The sequence below is a fragment of the Aphis gossypii genome, chromosome 3 (assembly GCF_020184175.1).
Source record: "Aphis gossypii isolate Hap1 chromosome 3, ASM2018417v2, whole genome shotgun sequence".
In the NCBI taxonomy this organism is placed as follows: domain Eukaryota; kingdom Metazoa; phylum Arthropoda; class Insecta; order Hemiptera; family Aphididae; genus Aphis; species Aphis gossypii.
This window is the reverse complement of record NC_065532.1, coordinates 50,803,389-50,826,893: the sequence shown is the minus strand read 5'-3', so window position 1 is coordinate 50,826,893 and position 23,505 is coordinate 50,803,389. Positions and strand designations below refer to the sequence as shown.

The 23,505-nt window shown below is 23.7% G+C and overlaps 1 protein-coding gene and 1 non-coding gene across 8 annotated transcripts in view; one reads left to right on the top strand and one right to left on the bottom strand.

The window, feature by feature from the left end:
• The window catches only part of LOC114132211 (kynurenine/alpha-aminoadipate aminotransferase, mitochondrial-like), a 28,267-nt gene extending 13,152 nt beyond the window's left edge, over window positions 1-15,115 (top strand). For 2 of the 7 annotated variants that reach the window (XM_027997608.2, XM_050202768.1), the window contains exons 2-9: window positions 6,794-7,001; window positions 7,850-8,018; window positions 11,196-11,385; window positions 11,640-11,756; window positions 13,328-13,471; window positions 13,542-13,848; window positions 14,446-14,654; window positions 14,824-15,115. In XM_027997608.2, the coding sequence (XP_027853409.2) occupies window positions 6,794-7,001; window positions 7,850-8,018; window positions 11,196-11,385; window positions 11,640-11,756; window positions 13,328-13,471; window positions 13,542-13,848; window positions 14,446-14,654; window positions 14,824-14,871 (1,392 nt within the window). In that variant the 3' untranslated portion in view covers window positions 14,872-15,115. Of the gene's footprint in view, window positions 1-854; window positions 1,019-1,932; window positions 1,957-2,001; window positions 2,192-6,793; window positions 7,002-7,849; window positions 8,019-11,195; window positions 11,386-11,639; window positions 11,757-13,327; window positions 13,472-13,541; window positions 13,849-14,445; window positions 14,655-14,823 lie in introns of those variants that run through there. The other 5 variants (XM_027997610.2, XM_027997609.2, XM_027997611.2 and 2 more) reach the window with 5 other exon arrangements.
• A 935-nt stretch (window positions 15,116-16,050) lies between these two features.
• LOC114132207 (uncharacterized) lies at window positions 16,051-18,178 on the bottom strand. Its single transcript, XR_007604773.1, has 2 exons — window positions 17,888-18,178; window positions 16,051-16,428 (listed from the first exon to the last, which is right to left on the bottom strand). It is a non-coding gene; the product is annotated as an uncharacterized LOC114132207 (transcript).
• Window positions 18,179-23,505: the final 5,327 nt, after the last annotated feature.

Here is a 23,505-nt window from a genome sequence, read left to right as displayed (position 1 = left end):
ATCGTTAATATTTAAATTCAAAAGAATTTAATGTATTATTATATGTAATAAGTTTGGATCAAGTAAAAAATTGATGGTTTATATATTCAGCGAATCGTGTAATATACATACACATTATACATATATGTATAAATGAAACATACAATATATGTGTCTTGTATACATGTGTTTTGGATTTAGATAAATTTCTCTATAACATTTTTTCATACTCAGAAATCAGAATCGTTTTCATGTTTGAGAGATGATGTACTATTAAATTCAAATACAGTCGAATCTCGATAGCTCGAATTTCAACTGAGATAAAAATTATCTTTATTTTCAATTTTTAATTCTCAAGTTATAACTACTGCATTGAGCGTAAAGGAATACCCTAGGGATTATTGATTATCGGATTATAGGAGTTATAGAAGTTTGAGTTATTGAAACTCGACTGTATTTTAACTATATTATCGTGACTAAATTAATAAGTAATTGACATTTTATACTTATACGACAGTCGAGATACCAATATCCCAAGTTTTATATTTTTATTTTAAAAGCTTAAATTTACTTCCTTTTTAACGAGTTTCCCAGAGGTATACGCTTATTATCAATATAATGTCTCAATTGGATTATTATAATTTTTTTATCATAGAACAAATATAAATCCATGTTATTATTAAATGTATGAATTAATTAATTATTTAACATTTATTTGTTGATACGATTAATACAATGAAATTTCCTATCGATTGAGTATATTTAGTAAGTACAGGCGCTGTAATTTAAAACGTTAATTAAGCAACTTAACATCTTATCATTTTTGTTAGGGAGCATATGCAATAATACTGTTCATTTAAAATCCAATGTACTAGCATTTCATTTGAATAGTATATTAGTGACTAGGTAGTGTTATTTATATTAATTTAAGTTAATCAGTTCTGAAGTTTTCATTTACAATTTATTATTAAAAGTGTATTGAAGATTATACCGTAAGAAGACTGCAAAGATTTCTTGGTATATTAAATAGTAATAGAAGGTAATATTTTATATTATTATTATAGCTCAGCAACCATTGTTACTATATTGATTAGTATATTTTATTTTAGAGAAGATAAAAAAAAATCTTATACTAATTACTAATAATTATTGATATTTTATAAGTCCACACAATTTTAAAGGTTAAATTACTTTAGTTGTAAGGTTGTGTACCATAGTATTTCTGTAAATTTTTATTGTGACAACCTCCTTGTGTACTTAAATTTAAGTAATTTAGAATTGAAAATAATTACATATTGCTTATTGTACATTTTTTCGAAGTAAACACTAAGTGGTGATTTTTTATTTATTTATTTTCAAAAATATTTTTATTTAATAAATAAAATAGTGAGTTTATATACTTAATATTGTTATAAGACGTTTTTCAAGCATGTGTAACAAGACCATTCGGGACCGTCTAGTATAGTAGCTGCAGTACCATTAAAATAAAATAGTTTTAAATTTTAGTTTAACTTAGACAAGATAATATATTATACGTCTTATAAGTAATTATATCAAGTAAAATTGTACAATTTATTATTTTTATTTTATTAACATTTAATATTGACGACCCAGGTTCAAAACTTTGGTGTAAACAACAACTTTGATAAGATCTAAAATATCAATCATTGTTATCAATTGTTTGTTGTTAGAATATACTGTTCATAAGTCCCCCGTAGTTAGGTGCAGTCTACAGTTGAGCTTGTTCAAAAAATGTGTTAAATCATAACAACCATAGCTTAAATATTTTTTGTTTTAAGATCTACTTTTTCATATAGGCATAGCTAAATAAATAGGTATGATCGCAACTTCGTGATACGCAGGTGTCATGACCGCCACTGACAGTGATAGATAAGAGATATACCGACCGACGTAGTACGGTGATAAAAGTATATATGTATATGTATATATATATTTAGCCATGGATAATGGATATAGGTAATTAATAACATTCGTCTAAAAAACATATTTCTTCATTTTTAAACGGACATTTAAAGTAATATATACTTTAATATTAGGGAACATTGTATATTACTTTTATTATTATTGAATACTATTTTGATTCTGTTTGAAAAACTTTATTTTCTTAAAATTTATTTAATTATAAATACCTATTTCTTATACTGAAATGTCTTTTATGAAGACTTTAAAAAAAAATATTTCGATGAAATTGGTAAGTTTTAATTTCATTTTTAGCCAATTATTATAATTGATTATAATTTATAGACGAAAAATCAGTAAGTACTAGTATAATATATATATTAGTACTGATATATAATATATAAATTTTGTATAATATATTGCTAACAATAAGGTGATCATGGTTTAAGTTATGTACATTTATAGATCTATATGTATTTTAATTTAAATTTTTGGTACAAAAATAATAAATACATAGTTATATGACGTGTTATTTAGTATGATATAAGATTGATGTTAAGTTATACTCGTATATTTAAGTAATTAATAAAACAAAAAAACATTGATTTTTCCAATAAAATTTTTCATACTTAAAAATGTATTAAATTATAGTATAGTAATATTCTACTATTTTAGCTTTTTTAAGATTAATATACAATTTTAAGGTTTTAAAACACTGCCAATTATACAAAATATGTTATTTCTTATATCAAATTTTATAATAATATTATGAAATCTATGAAACTTAACTAATATAAAACTTTCTGATTATGATAAGACTATTAATATTAATTATTATCGATCGTGAATGGCCTAATAATACACCTACACAATACGTGTGTATTAATAATTGATGTGTCGTTATGTAGGTTATGATTACTATTTTACAACTCTCAATAAATTAGTAGGTACTTTATTTCGTTAAATATTGCACTTTGTATGTTATTTTTAAATCAGTTTTGCTTAAAAGGTTTTTTAAATGTTTTTTTGCTTCCTTTAAAAACAATAATTGATCTTAAATCTCAGTAATTTAGTTCAGCGAAGTGGAAAGTATAATAAATTAATCACAGTACTCCTTTTATATTTTGAATGGAGCAACAATTTATGTATCTATTAGTTTTATAATGATATGAGATCTTTTTTTTTTTTGGTATGTTTGATGTATTTTTTTAAAGCAGTAAAAATATTTAAATATTCAATTTCGAGAGAAGTTTCCGGTATGAAATTGTATTTAGTACATATTTTTGTAAGGATATTAAAATAATAAAAAATAAAAATTTTTTTTATGTTTTTGATGTAATTCAAGATTAATAATTATTAAAAGGTTTTTAATAATAGTTGCTGTAACTAATTTAAAAAATATCTTATAATATATGTATATAAGTATAATGAATAATGATAATATAATATATTAAAATATATATATCATGATTTTTTTTTTTTAGACTGAACAAAATTGAACATTTTAAATACAAATAACGATTTTAGTTATTATTTATTTCAATTTTATTATATTTATTATGTTATACCTAGTTAAAAAATTATTTACTGTAGGAACTTGATATTTTTCACCATTAAAATATAAGTATAAAAAGAAAATTAATTTTCAAAATATCATAGTTCCATGTCTTTAAACATTATTTTCACGGACCCATTATTCTTAGGAAATAGTAATATTATATAGTACATTAATTATAATTCATTAACTCGAATTTCGATTTAATTACGTCAAAAATCTACAGTAGAAACGAATATTTATAGCTTAAGATTGAAAAAAATTATTTATTTTCTTGGTGTTCGTGATATGTTGAGTAAAAAGAAGTAAAGTATAAAAGGTAATTGAATGATTAAAAACTGAGAATTGACAAGGAATGCATAAAGGACGTGAAAAATAAGGTAAATGTTTTTCTCCAAACTTGAACACCTTAAAAATAATATAGACACCTACATTGTTTTTCAAATATTAGTAAACATATGCTATTACTTATATTTTAGGCAAAAGTAATTAATAGCATATATTTTTTTACAGTTATAAATTAAATGTTAAATTGCCTTACTAGTTACTATTTAGTATTTACTATAAATATTTTTACTATTAAGGAATATATCCAGTTATATTATTTATTATATATTTTATGTGATATAAATATATGCAGGACTATAATATAAAATACGTGAAAATTCTAAATACCTAGTTATTTTATTTTATTTTCCATCCATATTTCTATGGAAAATTTTAAAATTTAAATTTCATATAGAATATTTTAATTTAATTTTTAATTCTGTTTTTAATAGACTTTAATATAACTGAAATATATAAGATGTTAACCTACTTTTGTAGTTCTATTGCCTACACGCATTCCTCACATGTTTAGTTGTACATATCTTTACCATAAAGCACGTGATGTGTTTTAATATAAAATGATTATTTATTTAATGACCTATAAGTTTAAATAGTAAAATGTATTTATTTTAATGCTCTTTTTATTTGAATAGGTATTATAATAAATACATAATATAATAAGTATATTACCTATTTGTATACCTATATAATGTATTATGTAATTTTAATTTGAAGAAAAAACACATAATAGATAATGCGCACAAATATTTTAGATTCTGAACGAAGTGATGAATGTATTGATTTTACAATGATATGTGTTTTTTTGTTTTTTGTTTTTTTTTTTTTTTTTTGTGTCTGTGTACAGCATAACTAGTCGAAATAATGCTCCAATTTCAAACTATGGGGGTGGTTTCCGATGTAAAAGTGAATATCCTTGGTGCATTATAGAGGTAAAAAGTTAACATTTTCCAACAGTTTTCAAAAAAATCAAGAAAAACAAAAAAAAAATGACGGAAAAACGGCAATTTTTACGCAAAACCAGTTTTCGACCAAATCGATTTTTTTGTGTGGTTGTACTTCAAAAACTAATCACTGAAAATACTTGAAATTTTCACCAAATGTTAATGTCAGTGGTATCTGTATATAGTTAAATTTTCAAAAAATTTTGACTTTTTTTGAGTTATTTATAGACTACTGAAATTTTCGATTTTTTTGAGAAATTTTTTTTAAAGTGTCGATAAAAAATTTTTGGATGACCAAAAAGTTTTGAAAATTTAATACAAGGTTCCTTATGAGTTGTTTTTATTGTAGCTAAAAAAAATTAAAAATCGTTAGTCAAAATTTTTTTATAAGCGTTTATAGTTCAAATTTTTACGAAATCTGTCGAAAACGCGAAAATTTGCAAGTAATTTTGAAGTTGAAAAATCATAAAATTTTTTTCTTTTATAACTAAGTTTTGAAAATTTGGTACAAGGTTCTCCATACATTTTTCTTCAAATATCTGTAAAAAAAACTCTACCGGATTCAGACAAAAAATTTTTATGAGTGTTTGAAATTTAAATTTTTACAAAACCGCGCTAAATAACGGTTTAGCCTCAAACGATTTTTGATATTTGTTATAATTCAAAAAGTATAAGTCGTAGATACTTGAAAATTTTACCAGTTATTTAGATTGGCATTTTATTTACTTGATTTAATTTTCAAAATACTTTGAGTTTTTTTGAGCTATTTATAGACAAGTGAAATTTTCAATTTTTCTGAAAAATTTTTTTTGAAGGGTCGATAAAATTTTTTTGGCCCTATCAAAATACTTGAAAATTTAATGCAAAGTTCCTCATAAGTTATTATTATAGTGATTAAAAAATTATAAGAATACATAGGCACAATTTTTTTTTATTAGCATTTGAAGTTCAAATTTTGACGAAAATTCGTCAAAAGCATGAATATTTGCAAATTATTTGAAGTTGAAAAATCATAAAATTTTTTGTGTTTATATCTAAGGATTAATAATACAACACTAAGTTTTCCATAAGTTTACCTTCAAGTATCTATAGAGAAAACTCGAAGCATCATTATAGGAAAAATTTTAAGTGCGTTTGAATTTTAAATTTTAACGAAATCGCGTAACGATAACGATTTATCCTCAAACGATTTTAAATATTTGTTATTATTCAAAAAGTATAAGTCGTAGATACTTGAAAATTTTACCAGTTATTAAGACTAGCGTTTTCTTTACGTGATTTAATTTTCAAAATATTTTGACTTTTTTTGAGCTATTTATAGACAACTGAAATTTTCAATTTTTCTGAAAATTGTTTTTTTATGTGTCGATAAAATCTTTTTGGCCCTATCAAAATACTTGAAAATTTAATGCAAAGTTCCTCATAAGTTATTATTATAGTGATTAAAAAATTATAAGAATACATAGGCACAATTTTTTTTTATTAGCATTTGAAGTTCAAATATTGACAAAAATTCGTCAAAACCATGAATATTTGCAAATTATTTTGTAGGTATATTTCATAAAAATTTTTGTATAAGTAGCTAAGAGTTGAAAATTTAATACAAGGTTTTTCATAAGTTAAACTTACAATTATTATAAAAGAACTTAAATTTTGTTGTATTCAGGCCATTAAAACATAAGCCACCTTTTTCACCAACCACTAGAAATTATATCCTAGGCTGACAAATCATCTTCGTTCAGAATCGTTTTTCGTATACAATGATAACTATCATTGGATTCAAATTTAACACTCCTATAATATACAATAATGATCCATACGGCACCTAATGTACAGCAGAGCGGTACTCACTTGCCCGCTTTTTTTTATTTAATATTTTACTCTAAGTTATATTTATATAAATTAGTAATTTTAATATGAATTAACTGAATGTTAAAATGATAGTAGTGTTTAAAGGTATACGCTCGAAAATTAATAATTTCCTAACGATTGTTTGTTAAACAATATTATTGTTACCTGCCTATTTTAATTTTGTATTTTTCTGTTACAGAATATGGCACAGTATCAATTTTATTCGTCCTCTAAAGAATCAGCGTCCATGGAACGTTGTTCAGTTGACTGTATAGTTCCTGAATATTGTCCTGAAGAACCACTACCACCATACAATCAAAATAGTGCTATCCCGTTTGAAATTGACTATTCTTATTTCATTAACGAAATTTCATCTAAACGCCAGTCGTCTAAACTTCGAGAAATAAGTAACTATAATACTGTGATTGATGTTATTATGTTAGTATGCGAATTTATGATGGACGGTTTGAGAGATAGATTTCCTTTTGACATTTTTAGATTCCGAGTGGAGCATTTGATACATTAATTTTACAATAATGTGTACATTTTTTTTTGTGTATCATCGCCTTTTAGGCAGTAGAAACTTCAACTTTCAATTTTGGAAGTTATAATTCCGTTTTGATTTGTTATAATTCATAACAAAATAACCGTGATTACTTGAAATGCCTATCACGTGTTTTAATTATAATTGTCAATAACTACATGAGTAAATTTTATTTTTACAATTTTCTGTAAATGTAAAAATAAAAAATAAATGATTTTATCAAACTATTGTAATACTAATAATACAATTAATAACTTTAATAGGAATTTCAATAAACATATTATCATAAAAATGATATAAACTTATAGGTTATCTTCACTCAAAATTGTTTTTCATATACAATGATATATTAATAAATTCAAATTTTACGCAGAAACTAATTCGTTGCTTATTGTTCAGCAAAGTGTTACCCACTTGCAGCCCACCTTTTTTTAAATGATTTTCTGTATTTAAAGTTAATATTTGTTCATACATGGGTATTTTTATAAATTATAATGCAAAACACACACGTGTCCGTAGAAGGAATTTTTCAAATATTAACTGACAAAAGTCATTGAACACTTTGTTAATACATATCAGTATATCACCTTCATTCATAAAAAAAATTCTAAATTTGACATTGATTTGTATATCATTGTTTTAATTGTAACAAAGAATAGGTACCTTTATTTATATAAATATGATACCATTACTGATTGGATGTTTTTTTAGCGAGATTGTTAGAAAAACTACCACCAGATTGCATAAAATTCGGTGTAGGAGTACCGAACGTACAAACATTTCCATTCAAGAAGATAAGCGTAGAACTAATTACTGGCGAAAATATTAAACTTCAAGGTCAAGAACTATCAGATGCCTTGCAATATCTACCTTCGGTTGGGTATGTTTTTATTTTTACTAATAAGAAATATTAATACCTAATTATTCACTTAATGAACAAGTTTAAATGATAATAACATAAAAACTAAAAGTAATTAGTTAATGTCGTACTCCAAATAGTAACTAAAGTCTTTAAACATATTAATATTATTTATTTAAAAAAATTATTTTTATGACTAACAATTAAAAAAATATTAATACATTTTTGAATATGAATACAATACCATAGGTGTCCACCTAAGATTAATTGGACATAAAAATTTAATAAAGTAGATGGTAATTCTATAATAATCTATACATAATATAAAGGAAAGTGTACTCAAATAATAATCAAAACAGTGCCGTTACCGCTGAAGCTATGAGTATGAAATTTGGATAGTAGTTTTATTTTGTGATGTAGACACTCACTAAGAAAAGATTTTTCAAAATTTCGATATTAAAGGGTTAAAATCGGTAAAAATAAGTTTAAAAAAAAAATTTGCGAATTTACAATTTTTATATTGTGTTGGTCATTTTTAAAAGTACTTTAGTTTTTTTCTTTTATTTTTGATACCCCAAAATACTATTTAATCTATTACCGCACCCAAAATTATTCTTAATGTTATAGAACGAAGGTCAGATTTTTTTTATAAATATAAAATTAAGCACAAACATAATATTATTATGATATAATTATTTTATATTTAAATATAAATACACTATAATACACTATATAGTATATAAATAAATATGAATTGTTTTTTTTTTCATTTTTTGAACAGTGGTTTTAAACAACATTTTTAACCAAAGTAAAATGACAAAAACTCATTAAAAAGCTTAGCATGAAGTTTTAAAGTTGGTAAATATAAAAATTATTTATAAATTACATGCTAGTTAATAAATATAATTTTACATCTTATAATCAGTAAATACAATCTAAGAATTTTCGTCTTAAAAATTATTCTCTAAAAAAAATACATAATTTTATATTCATAAAACAAATATAAAAACTGATTACCACGATACACGTATTAACGAAAATAATCATCTTATAGATATAGTGGTAATTCTGTAGGTTTTGTCTACTGTGGAAATGCACCAGATGTGGTTATAAGATTTTTTTCATGGTTAAGACATAATATAATAATTAATAAATAACATAATGCAAACTATTTTCAAATGGTTTTGGGGTGTCTTTTTAATGTACCTTGAATAAACATAATATACATAGGTAAACCTGTATATCTATGGCGAGACAACGGATCCCACTTATTTATAAAAACAAAAAAAATTGCGCACTTGCATATCTACCTATGCGTCTTATCTATCTAGCTTTAATAATTTTTTTTTATTATTATTAAATAGGCATATTCATTTATAGGTTTAGCAGCTAATTGTTCACAATGAATTTTCATTCATAGTGAGCTGATATAATGCTTTTATGAAACATTTATTAAACACGTAATGTATGACAACACCATTCAATTTTTTAGTCGTAGCTTCACCACCATTAAAATAAAATAGATTTAAATTTTAGTGTGAAATTTTGATATGATAATAATATAATATTATACTTGTATTAATATGTAAGATTGTATATTTATTTTTATTTTATTACTTTATTTGTTGTTTGAGTTATATAATTTTTCGTATTGATTTAAATAATATTTATGTGACCCCCAGGTTAACAATATTGTATCAGCATATCAGCCAAAACATAATTTACTATTAATAATTATTAGTTTCGTTGTATAAAGAAATATACAAAATTTAAATTAGCAATAAGGTCATGTTAATTAAACATAGTACATGTACCTACTTGTATGTTAAAGGTAAAAAATTATAAAAACAACCTGATAAAAATATTATGTTTTTTTAAATTAATAAATAATGTTACAAATATTAATAATTATTGGTAAAATTTGCTTGTGGTTTTCGATGAATAGAATTAGGTAATCTCTCTTTAAAATACATACCATAAATAAATTTGTAAAATAGATTGAATAATTCAAATCCTAAAATTCTCTTGCCATTGAATATTGGAACATATTATAATATAATCGTCGTAGAATAAGAATGTACGCGAGTATCGAATTAAAGGAGTTCGTCGCACGCAGGTCGACTTTGATTGGCTTGCAAAAACTAAAAGAATCATTAGTAATACCTAAATTATTAATGATTTGCGGTTGAAAACAGGTCCGCCGACTAAACGACGAAGTATAGTTACATTCTTATTTCACGGTGAGGATAGTATGAATGGTGGTGTTCTAAAAACGAGTTGGTCATAAATCATAATAGCCTATCAGTGCCAGATAACATCACCAAAGTAATTTTCTTATTATTTATAATTTGATATTTTATGTCATCACAATTTTCATTAAGACATATCAAAATTAATCACAAAAAACGAACTCTCCTGGTAAGATAGTAAAATAATCTGATGCATATAATATTATGTATCTTCACTTTATGGTTCATACAAATTAATCTATTGGGTTAGCAAAACTGAAAACACATACAAAAAATATAGTTTTTTAGATTGAAATCCCTCCCCATTCCCACACAATAAAACTTCATAAAGTGTAACAAGTCACTATTTAGGCGTCACTTTGTCTTATACGTCGATTATTTTAACGTAAACGAATAAAATGAAACACATACAATTAAAATGTAAAACACTTTATTAATATCGTAGAGTTCTATACAGAGACCACAACCAGTAGTTATTGCTATAGAGAACTATATTATTATAGCGTAACCTATAATATTATTGATATACATAAGTAGTTAGCAAACTGATTAGTGATTATTGACTAAAGAATTGTAATAGAGTTATATGTACACATATACACATAATATTATTTTCTAGACTGAGATTTATATTTTAATAATTTTTGTATATTGTAACAGTAGTAACATTATAGATGTATTAAATGTGTATAATATAATATATACATAAAATAAATATATGCATATTACGACAACAGTAGTAAGTCTGAAAAAGTGGCAAGAAAACTTTATGGTTGTGTTGTATAATATAAAAATTAGGTACACCATTTTGATTGAACCCAATAAAAAACTCGAACACATTTCGAGGGGGTTTTCAAAAGCAATTTATTTTTGGCTAAGCTAGTAGTCAGCTGTTATATAATATAGATTAATAAAAATCATATTCTTATATATTATATACTTTTATTAGATATCGGCCTCTAATAAATATATTAGAAGAAATACAAGAAAGTTTTCACGGACCTCAAAATTGGAGTAAAAGATCTATTATTATGACATCTGGCGCACAAGAAGGATTGTCCAAGGTCGTGGAAATGTGTGTGCGTTGCAACGACCCAGTGATTATGCCTGATCCTGTTTACACGGGAGCCGTTGATTTGGTAAAGCCTTCAATATCTTACCATAATTATGTATTAATGTTAAATTCTAATTATATTATAATATATCCAATAATTGAAAATTCATTTTTTGATTTTTCGAATGCTGAAGTATACTGTAGTCTGTGTTTGTAATACCTAAGTAATAACTTTTTCTATCTAAATATTAAACATTACAAATAATTTATAAAGTAACTAAACTGATTATCTTACTATTATTATAAAATCTCATGATTAAAATATTAATATGTTTGCAGTTCAAACCATATAGTGCTGATATCATACCAATAATACAAGATTCTTGTGGTGTAGTCGTGGAAGAAATCGAAAAAGTTTTAGCTGAAAGAAAAAGGAAAATGTTGCCGATACCCAAAGTAAACTATTATTATATATGTATATTATTATACTACTATATGTGTATACACCGATACTCTTATTGTAATAATTATAATATAAAAATATTAAGGTGGTTTATCCTCTGATCGTAGTTTTGCTAATTTCAATAAAAAAAATTTAAAAACTGATGCAAGATTTCTTATAAGTTGTTCTTATTGCAGTTAAAAGAAAAAGCAAAATTCATTTGTCACAATTTTTTTTATAGACGTTTAAAATTCAAATTTTTACTATATAATATTATGTCAAAAACATGACAATTTTCAAATAATTTTGTAGTTGAAAATTCATAAAATTTTTGGTATTTATACCTAAGGTTAAAAAATTTAACACAAAGTTTTCCATAAGTTTTCCTTCAAATAACTATGAATACAACTCAAGCGCCAATATTTCAATTTACTCTCCATTAATTTTAAATATTTCTTATAATTAAAAAAAAAACAAGTCATAGATACTTCAATCATCTTTCACCAATTGTTTGGATTGGCATTTTTTTTACTTGATTTAATTTTCAAAATATTTCGATTTTAAGGCTTTTCATAGGCATTTGAAATGTTCCTTTTTTTATTGAAATATCGATAATTTTTTGGCTAAGTCAAAATACTTGAAAATTTAATATGAATTTCCTCATTAGTGAGTCTTATACTGATTCAAAAATTATAAAAATAAAAATACATAATATGCACAATTTTTTTATTAACGTTTGAAGTTTAAACATTGGCAAAATTCGTCAAAATCACAAGTATAAAGTATTTCTAAATTATTTTGTAGTTAAAAATATATTAAATTTATTTTATTTATAGATAAGGATTGAAAGTTTAATACCGAGTTCCTCTAAAGATTTTCTAACTAAAGCCTTTAAAAAACTATAGAAATGACATAGAACCATACATACGAGTAACTACAATATGTACAAAAAATTAAAAAATTAAATATGATACCTATGCATGGTTACCTTGCATTCAAATTTAACACATTATAATGATTTACTATTTACCCGAGGTCCACTCGATATCTACTGTACAGCAGAGTGTTACCCACTTCCCTATCTTCAATATATACTCATAAACGTTATTTAAAAAAAAAAATTAAAGATAAACATTTTTCCCATAGAAATTGTATAGCAATTAGTGAAAAGTATTTAAAAATAATTTTATTTAATGAAATATGTATCATATAAAATCTAATATTTTAAGTAGGTATAATATTGTTCTAATATTGTAGTTACTATAAAATAGCATACATAAGCAATAGCATGACGGATTTTATAATGTGTATTTCTTTTATTTTTTTTATCTTAAAAATTGTTTCAAAAGATTCGTGTAAGGTTGAGTTAGGTCTATCAAATAGAAATTCAATACTAGTAATACATTTACCTGCTTACATAAAAATTATAAGATCACAAACAGATTTTAAAATATTGTATTTAAAGATAAATTAATACTATTTACATTTAAATTAAAAAATACACCTTTGTCCATAGGAAAGTAAATAAGCAAAGTAGATAAGCTTCAATATTATATAATAAACATATGTTCAATGTTAATAATAGATGATTTATTTGAACCCTACTGCATCAAACCCGGCTGGAACTACATTACCCACACACAGAAAACGTGAAATTTATAAATTGGCTTGTGAATATAATATGCTTATTCTTGAAGACGATCCATATTACTACTTACATTTCGAAAAGGTAACTGTCAACATTTCTCTAATTAATTGACAATAAATCAATTAATTACCTAGTTGAAATATGATTTAAGGAAAATCCAGTTAGTTTTTTGTCCATGGATACAGAAGGTCGTGTACTTCGATTTGACTCTTTTTCAAAAATCATGAGCTCTGGTTTACGCGTCGGCTTCATAACCGGTCCCAAAACATTACTACATAGAGTAGAGCTGCATATGCAAACATCATCAATGCACACATCATCATTATCGCAAGTGCTTTTATACAAGCTTTTATCACATTGGGGTAAAGATGGTTTAATTTCTCATTTTATGCACGTCAAAAACTTTTACAAACAAAAGTTGGATTACATGATGTCTGCAATTAATAAACATCTTAACGGTAAGAAACTATTGCAATATAATATAATTAACTGACAACTGTATTTGAAAATTGAAAAAAAATTAAAATATAGATATTGTCAAAAATGATGATCTTATTTAGGAATTTAGTAAAGTGTACATTATTATGTGAGATAATACTTAAGGGTGACAGTGTGGAAAACTGGAAAATTTGTTGCCATAACCACAGTATTCGATATACATAAGTTATGCTAGCTAAGGGTACACTGAGTTATCTTCATAATATTTATTATTGTTTATTTAATGACGTAATTATTTTTTTCTCATAATTAAACCATTTAAATCTTAAAATTTGTCTCACGGTAAATATACGAGTATATAATATATACATATTTTTTACAAAAAAAAAAAATTATGTATACTACGTATTTATGTAAATACAATCTATGTATCTAATCAAGAAATATTATGAATCAAGAAAGTTTTTTAAATTTTTAAATCATCATATTATATAAGATTTGTATTTAACGAAATAATAATTAAATTTTTTGATAAAATTAAACGGACTTTTATTCTTTAACTTTTGTTATCATATGCATATACCTACTAATAAATAAAATGAATTTTTTCTAAATAGGATTAGCTGAATGGTATGAGCCAAATGGTGGTATGTTTTTGTGGTTGAAAATAATTGGACTGAACGATGCTAAAAAATTAGTTACTACTAGATGTTTGGAAAAATGTATAATTTTAGCTCCTGGGTTTGCGTTATCAGCCATTCCTGAAAATCCAAGTCCCTATATTCGATTATCGTACTCCATTGCGTCACCAGAAGAAGTCGATCGGGTAAGTGTTTTCTTTTATAAAAAATTATTTATTTTTGCAACATTTAATTTAATTTTTAGTAATTTTTTCATCCAAATTGCATTATAAATAATAGAGCTTAATACTATATAGTAATTTGTATTATTAGTTATTTAAGTTAATCAAGTATAAAATAGTGTTATTATTCTAGGGAATTGCACTGCTTGCGGAAGCCATACGAGAAGAATTATTGGATTAATATAAATTTATGAAATCAAATATGATAAATAATACTTATCAGTTATCGATTATTATTGTATGTATGAATTTGCATATCTAATATCTACCTATATATATTTTATTTTATTATTAAAAAATATGTTAAGTTATATCATATTTTTAAGTTTTGAATTTTTTTGTATTTTTTTTTTTTAATATAAAAATAATACCTATTATAATTTATAATTAACTAGTAAAAATACATATCTATTAAAAATTGTTTATTTTTTAGTTTGGTTGTGTGGAACAGTTTTAGCTTTAACTTACATTTTTGTATATAATTTTGTTATTACATACTTTTTCTTTAGTCTCGTTGCTGTCAGTTTAATTTCTTCCACAATTCCCTATTATCTGAATAAAAATATAAAATCTATAACATAATATTTAAATACAATAAAACTTCTTGAAACTAATTGAAACTTAAAAATAGTTAAAGTATGAAAAAATTATTAAGTACCTTAGGTAACCTTAAGTATTTAAAATGTTTGTTGCAATTTTAGATTCTGAGCGTAGCAACTATAATGTTAAAATAGTACATACGATATAATAAATGTATTGATTTTACAATTTTTGTTTTTTAATTCTATTTTTTGTACATATTATACACAATAACTAGTTGACAGAATGCTTCGATTTTCAACTTGGTTAATAATTAGATGAATCAAAGCAAGACGGATCTAGTTTTTGCTTAAAAAGAAGTAAAAATACAAAAATTACCAGTAATTTTTCAAAATAATAAGATAATGTACAAAACGACGCTTGTCATCACTTGTATTAAAAAAGTTTTTATCATTTCAAAATCTATGTTTTTATGTTTTTCAAACTTAAATAACTATTTTTGTTGTTATGACTGTAAGATTCTCGGTTTTTTCCCGGGTAAAAAAGTTTTTGATATTTTTTACGTTTACAAGACGGATACAACACATGCGCGCTAGGTTAGGTTCTTTTAAATACATCCATTACGTTCGAAAATTTCAATTTTGAAATTGGTGAGGTTATTGAAGTTGACCTTATAAATACAATATACATATAAAAAAGGATATTTGAATAAATTTAAATTATATATCTAAGTTTTTTTTTTTGTATGAAACCTAAAGATCTATTATTTTCAATTTCAAAGTTTTCATTCGGAGAAAAATGGTTCATTAGCAGCAAAATGTATAATAAAAACAATTTAATATTTTAATTTTCAAAGGCATTTATAATTATTATGTGCAGTGATACAAATTATAATAACGAAATACATATTATATTAGTACATCTAAGTGTGCATAATACTGTATTTGCGTCTTCAATGGGTATAATTAGCAAGTATATAAAATCAACTGTTGATTTATATCAGAATTTATAGTAAAAATATTTAATATAATTATGGAGACGTTGCTGGTGGTGTTGTAGGTGGTGTTGTAGATGGTGTTGTAGTTGATCCAGTTGATGAAGGATAACTTGGGCATTGGGGAGTGGAAGAAGTTGGAGTTGGAGCTGAAGTAGTAGTTGGAGGTACTGGAGGATCATCTGCTTGGACTTGTCCTAAATTCTAAATAAATATAAAATAATAATTAGATAGTTTGGTTTTGCACAGGTTGTAAGTATTTATATTTTTCTGAATAACAAAGCTTTAGTTGGTTATTTGGGGAGTAAAAAGTCGAAATCCAATTAACCAACAACATTATAATTCAGGAAGTATTAAATTCGAATTTAAAATTTAATAGTAATAAGTAAAAAGTAATAATTAAAAATATCATAGAACCCTAAAATGTACCAATATTAGTTTAATAATCATTTTAAAATATTTAGACTATTTTTAAATTATATTTATATTTTATAGACATTTTGAGTGTTTTTATTTATTTTTTTTTAGGTATTTTAATATTGATATAAATCTTAAGACTTAGTCAAAAACCATAAAACATTAATATTGTAAGGTATCACAAAAGTTGTTTGCATAATAATTTAAAAATACATTTTGGTGAAATATTATTTATAATCATTTGAAATTTAAATGTTGACAGCGCTCGTTGAATTTATTCATTTTTATTTAAAAATGTCAATTTTATAAATTTAGTACTAAGTTTAGATTACAGTAATGCGAATTTTTTTTTTATAGTCATTTCAACTTCAAATTACGATTTAGTCATGTTTACAATAAATTTAAATCGCGTGATTATCCGCATGATGTTTATAGATATTATTCTTATAATATCCATGATGATGTACCATAAATGGAACATTTATATAAATGACGGTACAGCTTTATTATTGATAGTGGAACACGAAACGATTGTTACATTATAAAAACCGCATGATCAGTGTAACAAATCGATATTTTTTACATATCGTATAATGATGGTGAACTTTATACGATTTTTTAAAGATAATAATTGTATATTTATTTGTACTACATGCAAATGTAACGTTCTAATTCTATAGGTAAATAGGTAAATATATTAAATTAATTCATTTCACTAGTAATAAGTTGAATAATTTTCACTGAAAATATTGAATTGAAATACAATGAAATTACCAAAATCATTATGATTCGTTTAAATATCAGCTATTTTATCAAAATTTGAACTTTTGACGTTTGTAACAAATATTCAATATATATATTTTTTTTAATATATTAATTGAAATTTACGAGGAACCTTGTATTAAATTTTTTAATCTTAGAAATTTTCCCTACTTCATTATTTAAACTTATAAGTCAAAATACATCATTGTATACACCATATATAAAATTATAACCTACAAACCATATGTGAGTTATATGGTATACCTAACCCAAACTAAACTTAACTGTTTATACCTACTGTATATTTTACTATAAGGTTATTAGATTAATTATTTAATTTTTAATTTTTATAATTTAACTGCTAATTTTAAATATTTATTTATTATTATGTTATTTATATTTAATCTGTCAGAAACTAAATGGCTTTTATTAAATAAAATAACCATAAATTATAATATTATAACATTATATTGATGCTACTTACGGACAAACTCACGACGATGACAATTGCCATTGCAACAGTAAATTTAAAATTCATGTTTGATTTGGATTGTTGATGTATTAAAAATAATTTAATTCAATCTAGTTAATCTAATGAATTTTTAAAAGTGATATCCTTTTATACAATTTTTAACGATTAATTTACTTTGAACATTTTGATTTATGTTATGCCAGATTCTTAAATTGTAAATAATTATTAACAGATTAAGTATACATTATATAATATTTATTAAATATTGTATTAGTATATATTAACTATATAAGCATATAACGTTCAGCCAATATGTATTCAATAAATCATAATAATTTTATTAAAAATGTAAGTAAACATTTTATTTAATAACTATACCTACCTAAATAATACCTAATATGCCAAATATTATATTAGTTTATTAGCTTTAACTCAAAAACAAATCACTGTAAATACTTGAAATTTTCACCAACTGTTAAAATTATCGTTATCTACTAGGTTACATTTTCAAATATTCTTGTTTTTTCAAGCTATTTATAAACAACTAAATTTTTCAATATTTCTAAGTATTTTCTTTTTTTTTTTTTTGAAATGTCGATAAAAAAATGTTATTAAAACATTGTTTATAAGCGTTTAAATATCAATTTTTTACGAGATATATCGAAGCGAAAATTTGCAAGTAATTTTGTAGTTGAAAATTTATAAAATTTTTAGTATTTTAATCTAAGATTGAAAAATTTAACTCAAAGTTGTCTATAAGTTTTCTTTTAAATGATTATAGATAGAAAACACTACCGTCATTATAGAAAAACATTTTAGAAGCGTCTGAATTTTAAATTTTTACGAAATCGCGTAACGATAACCATCTATCCTGACACAATTTATATATTTATTATTATTCAAAAAGTTAGTCGTAGATACTTGAACATTACACCTGTTATTAAGATTGGAATTTCTTTTACATAGTTTTATTTTCAAATATATTTCGCTGATTTAAGGCAATCGCTATTTTTTAGGGATTTAAAATATTCGTTTTTTTTTTTATGTATGTCGATAAAAATTGTTTGGCCCAGTCAAAATTCTTGAAAATTTAATACAAATTCCCTCATAATAAGTTAGTCTTATAATAATTCAAAATTTATAAGAATACATAGGCACAATTTTTGTTATTAGCGTTTGAAATTCAAATACTGACAAAATTCGTCAAAATTGTAGTTAAATATTTGTATAAAAAGCTCAGAGTTGAAAATTGAATACAAGATTTTCCATACGTTTGGCTTACAATAATCATAAAGGAAGTTGAGAGTTGGCCAATTAAAAATAGTTAAATCTAATGTTTAAATTTTTACAAAATCCTAAATTCATGTAAAAAACAACGATTTACTATCAAATAATTTTAGATTTTTGTTATAATTAAAAATTACTAGTCGTAGAAACGTAGAACATACACTAGTTATTTAAATTCGCATTTTCAGTACAAGATTTAATTTTGGGATTTTCAGGTCATTACCCAACGGAAAATATATACCCTAGCCCTTACACTGACAAATCATCTACGTTCAGAATAATATTTTGTATACAATGATACCTATCATTGGATTCAAATTTAATACACTCATTATAGTGAACTACTCTATATCCAAGCTGAGTGGAGCTAAGTGGAGCTGAGTGATTCCAATTTTACAACAGAGCGTTAACCACTAAACTACCCTATTTTAGATTCTGAACGAAGTGATAAATGTATTGATTTTACAATGATGTGTGTTTTTTTTTTTTTTTTTTGTGTCTGTACAGCATAACTAGTCGAAATAATGCTCCAATTTCAAACTATGGGGGTGGTTTCCGATGTAAAAGTGAATATCCTTGGTGCATTATAGAGGTAAAAAGTTAACATTTTCTAACAGTTTTCAAAAAAATCGATAAAAACAAAAAAAAATGACGGAAAAACGGCAATTTTTACGCAAAACCAGTTTTCGACCAAATCGATTTTTTTTTATGGTTGTAATTCGAAAACTAATCACTAAAAATACTTGAAATTTTCACCAAATGTTAATGCCAGTGGTATCTGTATATAGTTAAATTTTCAACAAATTTTGACTTTTTTGGAGTTATTTATAGACCACTGAAATTTTCGATTTTTTTGAGAAATTTTTTTTAAAGTGTCGATAAGAAATTTTTGGATGACCAAAAAGTTTTGAAAATTTAATACAAGGTTCCTTATGAGTTGTTTTTGTTGTAGTTAAAAAAAATTAAAAATCGTTAGTCACAATTTTTTTTTATAAGAGTTTATAATTCGAATTTCTACGAAATCTGTCGAAAACGCGAAAATTTGCAAGTAATTTTGAAGTTGAAAAATCATAAAAGTTTTTTCTTTTATAACTAAGTTTTGAAAATTTGGTACAAGGTTCTCCATACATTTTTCTTCAAATATCTGTAAAAAAAACTCTTCCGAATTTAGACAAAAAATTTTTATGAGTGTTTGAAATTTAAATTTTTACAAAAACCGCGTTAAATAACGGTTTAGCCTCAAACGATTTTTGATATTTGTTATAATTCAAAAAGTATAAGTCATAGATACTTGAAAATTTTACCAGTTATTTAGATTGGCATTTTATTTACTTGATTTAATTTTCAAAATATTTTGAGTTTTTTTGAGCTATTTATAGACAATTGAAATTTTCAATTTTTCTGAAAAAATTTTTTTGAAGGGTCGATAAAATTTTTTTGGCCCTATCAAAATACTTGAAAATTTTATACAAAGTTCCTCATATGTTATTCTTATAGTGGTTCTAAAATTATAAGAATACATAGGCACAATTTTTTTTTATTAGCATTTAAAGTTCAAATTTTGACAAAAATTCGTCAAAATTATGAATATTTGCAAATTATTTTGTAGGTATAATTCATAAAAATGTTTGTATAGGTAGCTAAGAGTAGAAAATTTAATACAAGATTTTTCATAAGTTTAGCTTATAATAATTATAAAAGAACTTAAATTTTGGTGTATTCAGGCCATTAAACATAAACCACCTTTTTCACCAAGAACTGGAAATTATATCCTAGGCTGACAAATCATCTTCGTTCAGAATCGTTTTTCGTATACAATGATACCTATCATTGCATTCAAATTTAACCTACCCTAGTCCAAGATCCACCCCACCCCCTAATGTACAGCAGAACGGTACCCACTTGCCCGATTTTTTAATTTGAAATACAAATAATTTTCAAAATAAAAAGTCTTTAGAATATTTTCTTTGCTTAAAAATTATAATATTAATAAAAACCAATGCAAAGACCTATAATATTAGGCTACATATATTCTAACCTTTAAATTTGTTAATAGGCAAATTTACTCTAATTTTAAATAATAATAATTTTAATAATATAAAATAAATTTTACAGAACCTAAATTTGCTGTTGTTGTTATAAAATGGAGTAGTCAATACAAGTATACACCCGAATATAACGTTCTTAATAATCGATTTAATTTGGTTATGTCTAATATTAAAGTGAATTAATTTTTAATTAGTCGAAAAATATGGGTTTGTATAAGAAACATCAAATAGGTGTGTGATTTTTATAATTTTAAATATACACGCTATACAAGATAATTTAAAATATATGTTATAGCCATTTTTCATAAAAATATTCAAAATATATACAAACGTATGATATAAAATTTTTTTATTTTGAAATACTGAAATTTTTTTTATTTTCTTACATTATTTTTAGTTGAAAGAGTAGGTCTGTAGGTAGACTTAAAAAATCAAGTGTAAACTTATACTTTTTTTGAAAACATAATATGAAGTACTCGAGTCATTAAAAATGATTGCATGCCATATATAGGCACGTGGCTACTTGTCTCACGTATGAATTTCATTTTGACTTATATAAATTCAATATCTTTTATTCAATATTTTCAAATATTTATTTTAATACGTCAATATCACGAAAATATGTAAATACGTAATATTTTTAATTTCAACAAATAAGGTTTGGAAATTTGATATAATATTAATTTTCATAAGTTTTTATTACAAAGAATTAATAAAATAAAGTTTTGTCCTCTAACTTTTTTATCATTTTGTAATTATTCAAAAATATCATAGAACCCTAAAATGTACCAATATTAGTTTAATAATCATTTTAAAATATTTAGACTATTTTTAAATTATATTTATATTTTATAGACATTTTGAGTGTTTTTATTTATTTTTTTTTAGGTATTTTAATATTGATATAAATCTTAAGACTTAGTCAAAAACCGTAAAACATTAATAATTGTAAGGTATCACAAAAGTTGTTTGCATAATAATTTAAAAATACATTTTGGTGAAATATTATTTATAATCATTTGAAATTTATATGTTGACAGCGCTCGTTGAATTTATTCATTTTTAATTAAAAATGACAATTTTATAAATTTAGTACTAAGTTTAGTTTACAGTAAGCGAATTTTTTTTTTATAGTCATTTCAACTTCAAATTACGATTTAGTCATGTTTACAATAAATTTAAATCGCGTGATTATCCGCATGATGTTTATAGATATTATTCTTATAATATCCATGATGATGTACCATAAATGGAACATTTATATAAATGACGGTACAGCTTTATTATTGATAGTGGAACACGAAACGATTGTTACATTATAAAAACCGCATGATCAGTGTAACAAATTGATATTTTTTACATATCGTATAATGATGGTGAACTTAATACGATTTTTTAAAGATAATAATTGTATATTTATTTGTACTACATGCAAACGTACCGTTCTAATTCTAAGAACTATTTTATGTCGATTAGGTAAATGTATAAAAGTTATACATGATGCATTTTGTCCTAAGTCTAGAATTAAATAAAAATAATTTCATAACGATATTATAGAATATTATTATCGTACATTCTATGTGTTCCATAAATGGAACATTATGCAGTGAAGGGCTTTAATACTGATGTTATCTAAAAATACATATTACATAATAAATTATATTTACTTAGCATTATTTAAAACAATGCAAATATAATTTTGTTGGTACCTACCTCCTATAATATACTATAAATCCTTAAAGAGACTGGGAACAATAGTTATCACTTATCATATTATTAATAGGTAGCTAAAACTATATGACGTATGTGTTCATTATATATCTATATGTAATATGTATTATTACATGTAAAATTAGTGTCACTGTGTTATTATTTAGCAATTAAAAATTATTATGATAGGTTTATTCAAGCGTGTAATCAAAAATACCTACACTTTTTCGAGTTGATACACGTGTAAAAAACATATAATAATAAAAATAATAGCTTAATATACCTTATATTGATTCCGTATAAAACAAAATTTTATTTTAATCATAATTTATCTACATGAATTATGATATAACACCTATTATTTTTCAATTTTAGTTAAAAATCGTCTGTGCTTTTAAAAATTAAAAATTAACAAATCGTTTACGTATATAACAATATGTACACATTGATTTATTGCCATGTGCGTGTAGCGTGAGACGTGAGTGTCACTGCAAATATGTAGTGCACATTCTAAATATACATAAAATTCATGAATTATATACATAGTATATGTGTACATGTATAGAATTCATAAATTTTTTTAAA